General features: G+C 39.6%; 2 protein-coding genes across 2 annotated transcripts in view; both read right to left on the bottom strand.

Annotated features, from left to right (window-relative positions):
- LOC120533562 (gastrula zinc finger protein XlCGF26.1-like) overlaps window positions 1–12,347 on the bottom strand; it is an 813,484-nt gene that overhangs the window by 568,918 nt on the left and 232,219 nt on the right. The window lies entirely within an intron of this gene.
- LOC120534749 (zinc finger protein OZF-like) overlaps window positions 1–12,347 on the bottom strand; it is a 40,768-nt gene that overhangs the window by 17,335 nt on the left and 11,086 nt on the right. Inside the window, exon 3 of the mRNA XM_039762330.1 lies at window positions 1,364–1,523. Within this exon, the coding sequence (XP_039618264.1) occupies window positions 1,364–1,523 (160 nt within the window). The remainder of the gene's footprint in view (window positions 1–1,363; window positions 1,524–12,347) is intronic.

Here is a 12,347-nt window from a genome sequence, read left to right as displayed (position 1 = left end):
CAGCTCGAAGTGGGGTGCCATCATCAAGAGAGACATAAAGAGAGAAAATCTGATGAACAACTTCTTTAACAGGTTTGACCACCCTAACTCACTCTCACCTCAGAGTACTGCACCCTCCACCCATCCTTCTACTGATACCAGCATAGGAGAGAGTTTCCCCACAATTACAGCAGCCCAGGAAAGCAGAGAGATGAGGAAACTTCGTGCCAGCAAAGCAGTGGGTCCAGATGATGTATCGCCACGACTGCTAAAGGCCTGTGTGTTGGAGCTGGGGAGTCCTCTACAGCGCATCTTCAACTTGAGCCTGGAACAGGGGAGAGTCCCGAGGCTTTGGAAAACATCTTGCACCACCCCAGTCTCAAAAGGTATCGTGTCCTGCTGAGCTGAATGACTTCTAGCCTGTCGCTCTGACTTCACATGTGAAGACGACCATGGAGCAGCTGCTGCTTCACCACCTGAGGCCACAGGTCCAAATGCCCTCGACCCTCTGCAGTTCGGATACCAGAAGAAGGTGGGAGTGGAGGATGCCATCATCTACATGCTACACCGATTCCTCTCCCACTTGGACAGAGGCAGTGGTGCTGTAAGAATTATGTTTCTGGACTTCTCTAGCGCCTTCAACACTTTCCAACCTCTGCTCCTCAAGGACAAGCTGACAGAGATGGGAGTAGATTCATACCTGGTGGCATGAATCATGGACTATCTTACAGACAGACGTCAATATGTGTGTCTCAGGAACTGCAGGTCTGACATTGTGGTCAGCAGCACAGGAGCGCCGCAAGGGACTGTACTTTCTCCAGTCCTATTCAGCCAACATACATCAGACTTCCAATACAACTCTGAGTCCGGCCACGTGCAAAAGTTCGCCGATGACCCTGCTATCGTGGGCTGCATCAGGAGTGGGCAGGAGGAAGAGTATAGGAACTTAATCAAGGACTTTGTTAAATGATGCTACTCAAACCACCTACAACTGAACACCAGCAAAACCAAGGAGCTGGTGGTGGATTTTAGGAGGCCCAGGCTCCACCCGGACCCCATGATCATCAGAGGTGACTGTGTGCAGAAGGTGCAGACCTATAAATACCTGGGAGTGCAGCTGGATGATAAATTGGACTGGACAACCAATACTAATGTTCTGTGCAAGAGAGGACAGAGCCGACTATACTTCCTTAGATGGGATTTGGAGATGCCATAATAAAGAGAGTTGCAATAGTCGAGGCGAGATGTAATAAAAGCATGTATGGCCATCTCCAGGGTCTTGTTAGCGAGATAAGGTTTAATTTTTGCAAGCGTGCGAAGCTGATAAAAGCTCGATCCGATCATGGCAGAGACTTGTTTGTCAAGTTTTAATGAGTCATCTAACAGGACACCCAGATTCTGAACCTGTGAAGACCTGAAAGCTGATAAAGGTCCCAGGTCAAATTCCGGGGCCTTCATATGTTCAGAAGGGCTGAAGACTATCACCTCAGTCTTCTCTTCATTTAAAGATAAGAAGTTTTGGGATAGCCAAGATTTAACTTCATCTGAACAAGATAACAAGGCATTCATAGCCAGGGGATCATTTTTCTTAAAAGGTAAATAAATTTGTGTGTCATCAGCATAAAGGTGAAATGATACCCCATGTTTTCTAAAAATAGAGCCTTGAGGTAGCATATACAGAGAAAATAAAGTGGGAGACAACACAGAGCCTTGAGGAAGACCACAGGAGAGAGAGGACGTCGAGGAGGAGAAGTCTCCTAGCCTAACCATGTATTTTCTATCAGATAAAAATGACTGAAACCATTTTAAAACTGTGCCAGAAAGACCCACCCAGGACTCTAGTCTATTTAGTAATATCGAATGATTGATAGTGTCGAAAGCAGCTGATAAATCTAATAGAACAAGGACCACAGAATCCCCCGTATCAGTGGCTAAAAAGATGTCATTTAACACTCTCAAGAGGGCTGATTCGGTACTGTTGGCCGCCTTGAAACCAGATTGAAAATGCTCAAACAAATTGTTTAAAGCAAGAAAAGATTGAAGTTGGAAAAACACAATCTTTTCCAAAACCTTAGAAAGAAACGGTAGGACGAGATAGGGCGATAGTTTTTAAAACTGACAAATCAGTGAAGGCTTCTTGAGGAGGGAGTAATAGTAGCCACTTTCAAATTAGAAGGAACCACGCCTGTTGAGAGGCACTTATTAAAAAAGGACGCTAAGCCCGGTCCGATCGAATCAATGATTTGTATTAAAAATCTAGGATGGATAGCGTCATATGGAGAGGAGGATGGCTTCAGTTTAACAATAGTATCTTTGAGTGACTGTATAGAGACTGGTTCAAAAGTATCCCAAGACATAGACAACGGCAGAGGAGCAGGCTGCTTGGTAGAGAAGATATGGGCTCCCAGACCAGGTTTACTTACTTTGTCTTTAAAAATCGAGAAGCTTTCACAAAGGGCAACAGAAGCAACTGACCCAGTGTGTACCGGGGTATTGACAACAGAATTAATAACAGAAAACATGACCTTAGGTCTAGACTGATTATGCAAAATTAAATTAGAAAAATAGGTTGCCTTAGCTGATTTGGATGCTCTCTGATAAGCCGATAGACTATCTTTGAACAGCTGTAGAGAAATGTGTAACCTGTCTTTTTTCCACTTACGCTCAGCCTTTCTACAAATCTGCCTTAGTAGCCGAGTCTCTGCAGAATGCCACACTTCAGATTTAGGTTTGAGCTTAAGAGGTTTAAAAGGAGCAGTTTCATTCATTACATCAAGCCAGGCATTTTGTAACAGACTGAGATGTTCGTCTGCATCCAAGTCTGATAATGGAGAGTCCAACAGTAGATGAGAACAAGGCTTTGTAAAACACTGACTAAAATTAACACTAAACTGAGGTGAGTATACCCTAGTCAGAGATGTCACTTTAGAAGAAACATAAGGAAGGCTAGGAAGGCACATGGAAAATAAAACAGGCTTGTGATCAGAGAGCATAAAGTCAGAGACAATGACATCAGTAATATCAACTCCATAAGAGAGGAAGAGGTCAAGAGTATGTCCATGAATGTGAGTGGGACTTTTAACCCACTGTGTCAGGTTAAAAGCCTCGATTAGATTAAGAAATTCCCTCGAGAGAGGGTTTGACTGACAACAAACATGACCGTTAAAATCGCCCATCAATAAAAAGCGATCAAATTTAGTAACAATATTACCAATAAAGTCAGTGAATTGCTGAAGAAAGTCCTTATCTGAGTAAGGAGGACGGTGAAGCAAGCACTAGGCAGATAGGACCGTTCCAGTCGAGGTGAATAAGTTGAGCTTCAAAGCTGGTATAAATATCCGGAGAGATCGAGGAACACTGTGCACGATGAGTTTTTCAAAACAGTCGCTAGCCCGCCCCCACGTCCGTTTTGGCGGGGGGAATTAAAAAATGTACAGTCTACCGCAGTGTTTCCCAAACTCGGTCCTGGGGACCCCTGTGGCTGCAGGTTTTTGATCCAACCAGCTTCTTTTTTTAATTGAACTCCTGGGCTAATTAAGTGAACTGATATTTCCCAAGTTCTGTGTTTAGGGAACTAATATAGAAATTAGAAAACTAAGTTTGCGAAAAAAAAATATTAAAATGTGCCAAGCAGTTATATGGGAATAATGTATTTTTTCTTTTTGACAGTATTTTCATCTTGATTTTCATTCTACTTTTCTAGGTGTTCTAATTGTTTAATTAATCCATTATTTACTAATTAGTGGGTCTGACTCTAAAGTAGTTGTAGCCTTTGATTATTCAGTGTTGTTTGCCTGGGTGTCTGATCTGCTTGTTTTAAATTGTCATTATCAAGATACAACGAATGGGGAAAAACTGCACAGAGAAAGGGCAAAGTATAATGAAATCAACAAAAGAGAGTTAAGCATTTAAATCTATAGCAAAAGCACAAATATTTATAAATGTCTTATAAATGTAAAAATCATGCTGCTGTGCTTTTCTCAATGTCGAATAAAAGAAAAAAATACCAGCTAATTAAATGAAATCAGTGTTATCAGGTGTTGTCACTGATTAAGAATCCGGTTGGAACAAAAACCTGCAGCCACAGGGGGTCCCCAGGACCGAGTTTGGGAAACACTGGTCTACCGGGACCAACTCAGCGAAGGGGGTAAGATCACCACATTTAATCCATGACTCAGTAATGAACATAAAATCCAGATTTTGCGAGGAGAAAAAGTCATTCAACAGAAATGTCTTGTTTACTGCTGAGCAAGCATTAATTAAAACCATTTTAGGTGAAGGAACAGCGTCGGGTAAGAGAGAGACTCTACACAGCGGCCGTAGCGTAACTGAGTCAACTCCAGATCTGTGGAGATGATGGCCGATCCGAGGGAGTCCAAGTCGGGGGGTAGAGGGTGAGGACAGGGGAAGAGCAGGTTGAAGCCACCGGTGCGCCTGATCCACGAGACGCCAAATCACAGAGCCACCTTGTAGCGGCTCGGAAAACGGACTTGTAATACAGCCCGCATGCAGGCATGCTTTCAACTTGATCGCGAATCCTCCCCTGCATCCACATTTCCTCCTGCGTTTTCTCCGAAGAATGTTTAAAGGCCAGCGGCGAATACAGTCCGGGATGACAATTTTGAAATTCTCATGTTGTTTGTTAAGAACACACTCCATCTCCGACTTGTGAAAATTAAAAAGAGTTGATCTAATATCCAAGAGACACTGACGATCATAGACTATAAGGGCACTACAGTTTGAATACAGTGCACTCAACCAAACTATCAGGCAGGAGAGCAGTAGACGGCACGCCGATACAGGTGCCATCTTTCATCTTTAGTGGTGAACCTTAAATAATAAATTCTTTTGTGTTTCTTGTTATCTTTTTTGTTGAATAGTCTCTAGTAAAATTGAAAGCATCAAAGTTAAAAGCTTTTAAAAACAACAAAATATTTCAACTAAGGTCATAATAGAAATCCTTTTTTTTTTTTTGTACACCACGTTCATTTGTATTGAATGAGTATGGATTGTGGAACTTCAAAGGCAAATTTATAACACATGGAGGGTGAGAAGCAAATGTGCTCTCTCGCTGCTATAAATGTCACGTTACATCTTAACCAAATATGTTCCTTATATGTGCGAGTAAAGAATGCTGATGAGATATGAAACATAGCCAGTAGTCAATGTGCATTACATACTACTGTTTTGGGTTCATACATTTGTAAATCTCACTCTGAAGGAGTCAGTGCCTCACCAGCCATGAACCTCACAGCACGTCACTGCACTATTGATGGCACTGATGCAGTTTTGAAGACATTTGTAATGAGTTCCGCAGCACACACTTTTACTCGCATTGGATTTTGGAAATCAACAATACGTATCGGCTACAGATCTGAAAATCACTGACTACTAAAAATGTTTAATGAGAAGTGTCTTGCACACGTTGTATTGTTGTGATGATCATCAAGTGTCGAAAACTGGAGCGCAGATGGAGAACAACAAAGCTACATGTCTTTCAAATTGCATGGACAGAGAGTGTATATAAATATAAAAAAGCCCTCTTTAAAGCTCGCTCAGAATACTATTCTACATTAATAGATAGCAATAATAAAAATCCTCGGGTACTGTTTAGAACAGTGGCTAAATTAACAAATGGGAATTCAGATCAACAGTGCAAAATACCAACAGATATTAGCAGTACAGACTTTATGAACTTCTTCAATGAGAAAATTAAAAATATAAGATCCCAGATCTCAGCATCACAGTACAAACCAAATACTAGCTTAGCAGACCCTGCCACACATTGCATTCAGCACTTTAGTAATTTTAATCCTGTAACTGAGCAGGAAGTCTTAACTTTAATTACTAAAATGAAGCCCACTACTTGTTCCCTAGATCCAGTGCCAACAAAACTAGTAAAAGTGCAATGGATGTTCTTGCAGCCTATTTTAACCGTTATCAATAGTTCATTACTGCATGGCACAGTACCTGATGCACTAAAAGTGTCAGTCATTAAACCTTTACTTAAAAAGTCAGACCTAGACCCACACATACTAAATAATTATAGGCCTATTTCAAATTTACCATTTCTCTCTAAAATACTAGAAAAAGTAGTCGCCAGTCAGCTTCAGTCACACCTTACGCATTACAATTTATTTGAGAAATTCCAGTCTGGTTTCGCACTGGTCATAGTACAGAAACGGCACTAACACGGGTTGTAAATGACATTCTGATATCCTCTGATGAAGGAAACTCCACTGTAATTATGTTGTTGGACTTAAGTGCAGCATTTGACACCATTGACCATTCTATTTTACTGCACAGGCTAAAACGATGTTGGGCTTACAGGCCCGTGCTCGCTTGGTTTAGTTCTTATTTATCAAATCGATTCCAATATGTACAGAAATGTGCTGACAGGACTCCATCATTATACACAGAAGTTCAATATGGTGTAGGGCTCAGTACTCGGACCTTTACTGTTTTCACTTTACATGCTTCCACTGGGATCTCTCATTAGGAAACATAATGTTAATTTTCACTCGTATGCAGATGACACCCAGTTATACCTTTCATTTAAATCAAATGAAGTTTCTCCGATGTTGTCTTTAATTAGTTGTGTTAGTGAATTAAAGGAATGGATGAATGAGAACTACTTGTCTTTAAATACAGATAAAACAGAGATGTTAATTGTTGGAGGGAATGACGCTGATCACAGCAATATTTTGTCGTCATTTAACTCAGTTGGAATCCCAATTAATTTTACTGAATCAGCCTGCAATCTAGGAGTTATCTTTGATTCTAGCATGTCATTTAAAGCACATATTACAAAGTTGTCCAAAACATGTTTCTTCCATCTTAAAAATGTTAGGAAATTAAGGCGCTTTCTAAATAAACAGGATTCTGAGAAATTAATTCATGCATTTATCTCTAGTAGGATTGACTACTGCAATGCGGTGTTCACTGGCTGTTCAAACTGTTCTCTATACAGCCTCCAGTTAATCCAAAATGTGGCTGCAAGAATTATTACAAGAACAAGAAAATATGAACACATAACTCCAGTTCTTAAATCCTTACACTGGCTCCCAGTTAAATTTAGGGCAGATTTCAAAATCCTCCTTTTAACATATAAAGCATTAAATGGCCAAGGTCCGGCTTAATTGTCTGAACTTATCATGACTTACAAACCTGAGCACATTAAGATCTCAAGATGCCGGTCTGCTTAGGATTCCAAGGATTAATAAAATAACAGTGGGAGGTCGAGCTTTTAGTTACAGGGCCCCTAAACTGTGGAATGGTCTTCCTGCTTCTATAAGAGATGCCCCTTCAGTCTCAGCCTTTAAATCCCGGCTGAAGACTCACTACTTCAGTTTAGCATATCCTGACTAGAGCTGCTGATTAACTGTACAGACTGCATCTCTGTTGTTAGTCATTAGCACTAAAACATAAGTAACATGATTGTTATAATTTGAATACTAACCCTCACCTATTCTGTTTCTGTTCTCGGTACTTAAATGTGGCAATTGGTGCCACGGCCCACCTGCCAAGTTGTTTGCCTGCCTATGGTAAAGTCATCCCTGATGGAGGATCACAGGAATCATGGGAAAAGGGGTCCTTTCATCAGATTGGCTGGCCGAGCAACGTTTCAGCCGTGGAATGGCCAAATGGGGAGGCAGCTTGATGGATGAGGTCTCCAGGACTCTAAAAATATCCAAATCTTATTATGTGATATCATCTACTGTTAAATTCTGCTCCGTACTTCTAATTTATTAATTATTATTATTATTATACTCTATTGAGGATTGTTCTTCTGTGTATTGTATTGTATTGACCCCCTTCTTTTGACACCCACTGCACGCCCAACCTACCTGGAAAGGGGTCTCTCTTTGAACTGCCTTTCCCAAGGTTTCTTCCATTTTCCCTACAAGGTTTTTTGGGAGTTTTTCCTTGTCTTCTCAGAGAGTCAAGGCTGGGGGGCTGTCAAGAGGCAGGGCCTGTTAAAGCCCATTGCGGCACTTCCTGTGTGATTTTGGGCTATACAAAAATAAACTATTGTATTATACCATCGGTTTTGTTAACTCTAACATGCGGCGTCTCTCAGCCTCTCTGACATGATCGACATGGGGTAGACAAAAATGCTCATCACTTTACGTAGACTAGACTCCACAACAAGAAACGTGTTATCAGGTGGGAATCTTATACTGTCTCTTGAATGTATTTATTAGCTTATAGACAAGTAGAGTTTTTTTATCTATTTTTTGATTGTATTGATTTAGAGAGATAGAGAGATAGAGAGATAGATACCGATTTTATTGAAATCACACAACATTCCATACAAATAGATCAATTTTTACAAAAATAGGGTTGAAAACAAAATCAACCCCGACCCCTGAGAAAGACAGCATGACCAGAAGTAAAACTTAAAGCTAGGTAAAATAAGTAAATAGATGAATTAATAAGTGAATACAGATAAATGGAGAAAAAAAAGAAAAAAGGGAGAGAATCTGCTTCCTCTGTGCTTTTTAAGATCTTATTCTAAAGTGTTATTGATTAGATTCTGCCAGGTTTGGAAAAAGTTCTGCACAGATCCACTAAGTGAGAATTAGGTTTTTTTCAGTTTCAAATAGTATAAAACATAAGTTTCCAAAAAAAAAATCTATTTTGTCCACATCCAATTCATCTCTTGCACGCACTCTCTGCTCAATTAAAATTCACTTCACGAAGCTGCCCGATTTGTTCTGCGCATGTCTAATGTTTTATGGCACACGTCACTCGACAGGTTTGAATTGCACTTGCGAGTCATTTTTGTGTTGACGTTTATCTCCGTCTGTAAGTGAACTTCTTACTAGAAAAGATGGCAACTTTTGAATTTTATAACGTCTTGGAAGAATATTTGTTGTCTAAAATTTTAACTCCATTCGAAAGAAGAGGGAGCGAAATGAAATGCAACGTATGTCTGTGAACTTTATAATGGATACATATAGCTTTTTGTAAGTACATCGTATTGATGAAAAGGCAATAAGGATTTTCAATTGTAGTTGCAATATGACATTCGTAATCTCATGGTTTAAATGTGAAAGTCACAGCATTTTCCATATTTGGGTTAATGGATGTATTTATTTCATAGGGTGGCACGGTGGCACAATGGCAGTGTCCACGGTGCGTGGAGTTTGCATGTTCTCCCCTTGTCTGCGTGGGTTTCCTCCAGGCGCTCCGGTTTCCTCCCACAGTCCAAAGATATGCAGGTTAGGTGGATTGGCGATTCTAAATTTGCCCTAGTGTGTGCTTGGTGTGTGCCCTGCGGTGGGTTGGCACCCTGCCCAGGAGTGGTTCCTGCCTTGTGCCCTGTGTTGGCTGGGATTGGCTCCGGCAGACCCCCCCGTGACCCCTGTGTTCGGATTCAGCGGGTTGGAAAATGGATGGATGGATTTATTTCATAACACCCTATTAGCATTTGGTGGTGTGTTTCTTTAAACATTTGTTAACATTTTTTATCTTCAAGAGTGAACGGCATGCTAATAATTAAGGAAAACAATATAATCGAGGTGTCGAATTAGGAATAGAATCAGGAGTGCACGTCTGACACTCGACGGGTGTAAAGTGTGCCCTCCAAAGCCCTCAGTATTTTTTATTATGTTGATAGTTTACATCATTACAATAGTTTTTCCATAATAAAGTTAAAATATATAATAAAGGCTAAATTACATACAAGAGTAGAAACAGCTAAGTTATTTCAAGAAAGCGAGATGCAGATAATAGCATTACACATTTTTAATGAAGCAGATCAGAATCTTACATGTTTTAATTATTTTAGTGTGTTTTCCATTTTTAAAAGCTATTTCTAGCATATTAATGTCCATACAGAAAGATGTAACAGAGCGTCTAACATTCTGAACTTTACACTTATGAATAGGAAATTTATGAAGCAAGGAAACCACAGTTACTGCATTTTCTAACATTTAGTCTTCAAAACTGTATACAGAAGAAGAACAAGAATTAAACAATGAGAGATTGTTTTGTCATTCAAGACAGTAACAGAAATAAATCTTTATAAAACATGTTGGAATAGGAGCAGAAGTACAGTGATCCCTCGCTATATCACGCTTCAACTTTCACGGCTTCACTCCATCGCGGATTTTAAATGTAAGCATATCTAAATATAGATTATGGATTTTTCGCTGGTTCGCCGCTTTCTGCGGACAATGGGTCTTTTAATTTATGGTACATGCTTCCTCAGTTTGTTTGCCCAGTTGATTTCATACAAGGGACGCTATTGGCCGATGGCTGAGAAGCTACCCAATCAGAGCATGTATTGCGTATTAAATAAAACTCCTCAATGATACAAGATATGCTTCCCACGGGGTGCTTTGCACACTTCAAAACTCTAACAGCCCATATTGATTTTTGATTGTTTGCTTTTCTCTGCCGCACTCTGACATTCTCCGCTCCTGACGGAGGGGGTGTGAGCAGAGGGGCTGTTTGCACAGAAGATATGGACACTCCTGTAAAAAATGCTGAAAGGCTACCTTCACAATGATCCCTTCAGTGTGGCTGCTTTATCGTGTTGCTTGAATACTTAAAAGCGCACCAGCCCGATTGATTTTTGACCGTTTACTCTCTCTCTGACATTCTCTGCTCCCGACGTGCGCACTCCTTTGAAGAGGAAGATATGTTTGCATTCTTTTAATTGTGAGAAAGAACTGTCATCTCTGTTTTGTCATGGAGCACAGTTTAAACTTTTGACTAAAGGGTGTTATTTCATGTCTAGAGGGCTCTAATAATGTTAAAAAATGTATTTAGAAGGTCGTAAACAGGTTTTCTATGCTCTAACTGCGAAAATATTAGATTTATAAATAAAGAATCCTACTTTGTGGAAATTCATTTATCTGTCTGGAGTGGATTAACCGCGATAAACAAGGTTTTATTGTATAACTGTGCGGAGAATATTTATAAACAGTGTGGGAGAGTTTCTAAGAGCTTAAAATACATAAAAATAATCATACAAACATATGGTTTCTACTTCGCGGATTTTCACCTATCGCGTGGGGGTCTGGAATGCAACCCCCGCGATCGAGGAGGGATTACTGTAAAAGAAATGTAAGAGGGGATTTGTCTTCAGTTGTACATAAACTACATTCTGGCGATATATTAATGTCATAATTATGAATTAATTTGTTAGTTGGCTACTATTTATTAATAATTTTGAAATGGATTTCTTTATTCTTCTTTGGTAGAAAAAAATTCTATGGCAGAAAACAGCAATTTTAAAATTTATGATGTCCAAAGCCAGCGGAGAAGTGTGGTGTGCATCTGATGTGGCACAATGACAGGCTGGGCACCTGCTGTTGTCATTTGTCATTAGCTTATCATTTAAGCTGTTGGTTTAGGAGGAGTACACACACTAACACATTTAACTGAATATAATGGAGAAGGCTTGCTCTTTAGAAATAACTTCTTTCTTATTGCTGCAGTTAGAAGTACAATGCCCCTTCATTGTATTTTTTTTTTCTTGACCCTACAGGATTCCCGGTGGTAACCAGCCTTCCAAGTGGCTGAACAGATGCTGGTGTACCCAAATTCTGAGACACAACTGGATGTTCTTTTCTTGTGCTTTAAAGATTTCAAGTTCGAGATGATGTGCAGTTCATGTTACATTTGCTATTTCTACAGGTAAGACTACTGAGGCTTTCAGTCTTAGAAGTAATTCGTGCAAAATTCCTGCAAAGCCTCCCCATATTTATTACTTGATCTGTAATATTTTGCTGACTTGAATAATACTCTATGTCTGCTCACTCTGTCCAGTAGCTAACACGGCTTCTTAATTTTAGACAGGAAAGCCTCAGAGTGTGAATCCTCACAAACACAGAGACTGAGGTGCATCAGTACCAGCAGTCACTATATAGCAATGCTGTTCTGTTTTGCAAAATAACATTTATTTACTTAAGTTATTGTGCTTTGTTGTTGGATTTTGAAAGAACCGAGACTTAATTTTAAATTAAAACAAAACTAAGGCAGGAGAGAAAACACACATTTGTTTTCATGTAAGTGATGACACCTGAGCAAATCACATTAGAAGTTCACATATACAGAGATTGTAACACAAGGTCTACTGTTTGCATAATGTAAAAGAAAAAAATGATGCTACATATAATAACAATTAAGTCTGAGTTCTTTCAAAATCCAACAAAAAAAAACACAGTAATTATTATTATTATTATTTGGACATTAAACAGAATTTTATCTATTGTGATGGTTTACTTTGGTAATAATTAATCTGCTGGTGTACCAAGGAAGGAGGCACAACAAGAAGTAAAGGTACACTTTATTAATGTTTCAACTCAGAAAGTGAACATTGTTTATGTTTTTAACAGTTACAGTGAAGTAGAAGA

This window comes from Polypterus senegalus, chromosome 8 (genome assembly GCF_016835505.1).
Source record: "Polypterus senegalus isolate Bchr_013 chromosome 8, ASM1683550v1, whole genome shotgun sequence".
Classification (NCBI taxonomy): domain Eukaryota; kingdom Metazoa; phylum Chordata; class Cladistia; order Polypteriformes; family Polypteridae; genus Polypterus; species Polypterus senegalus.
This window is presented reverse-complemented; position numbering and strand designations above follow the sequence as displayed.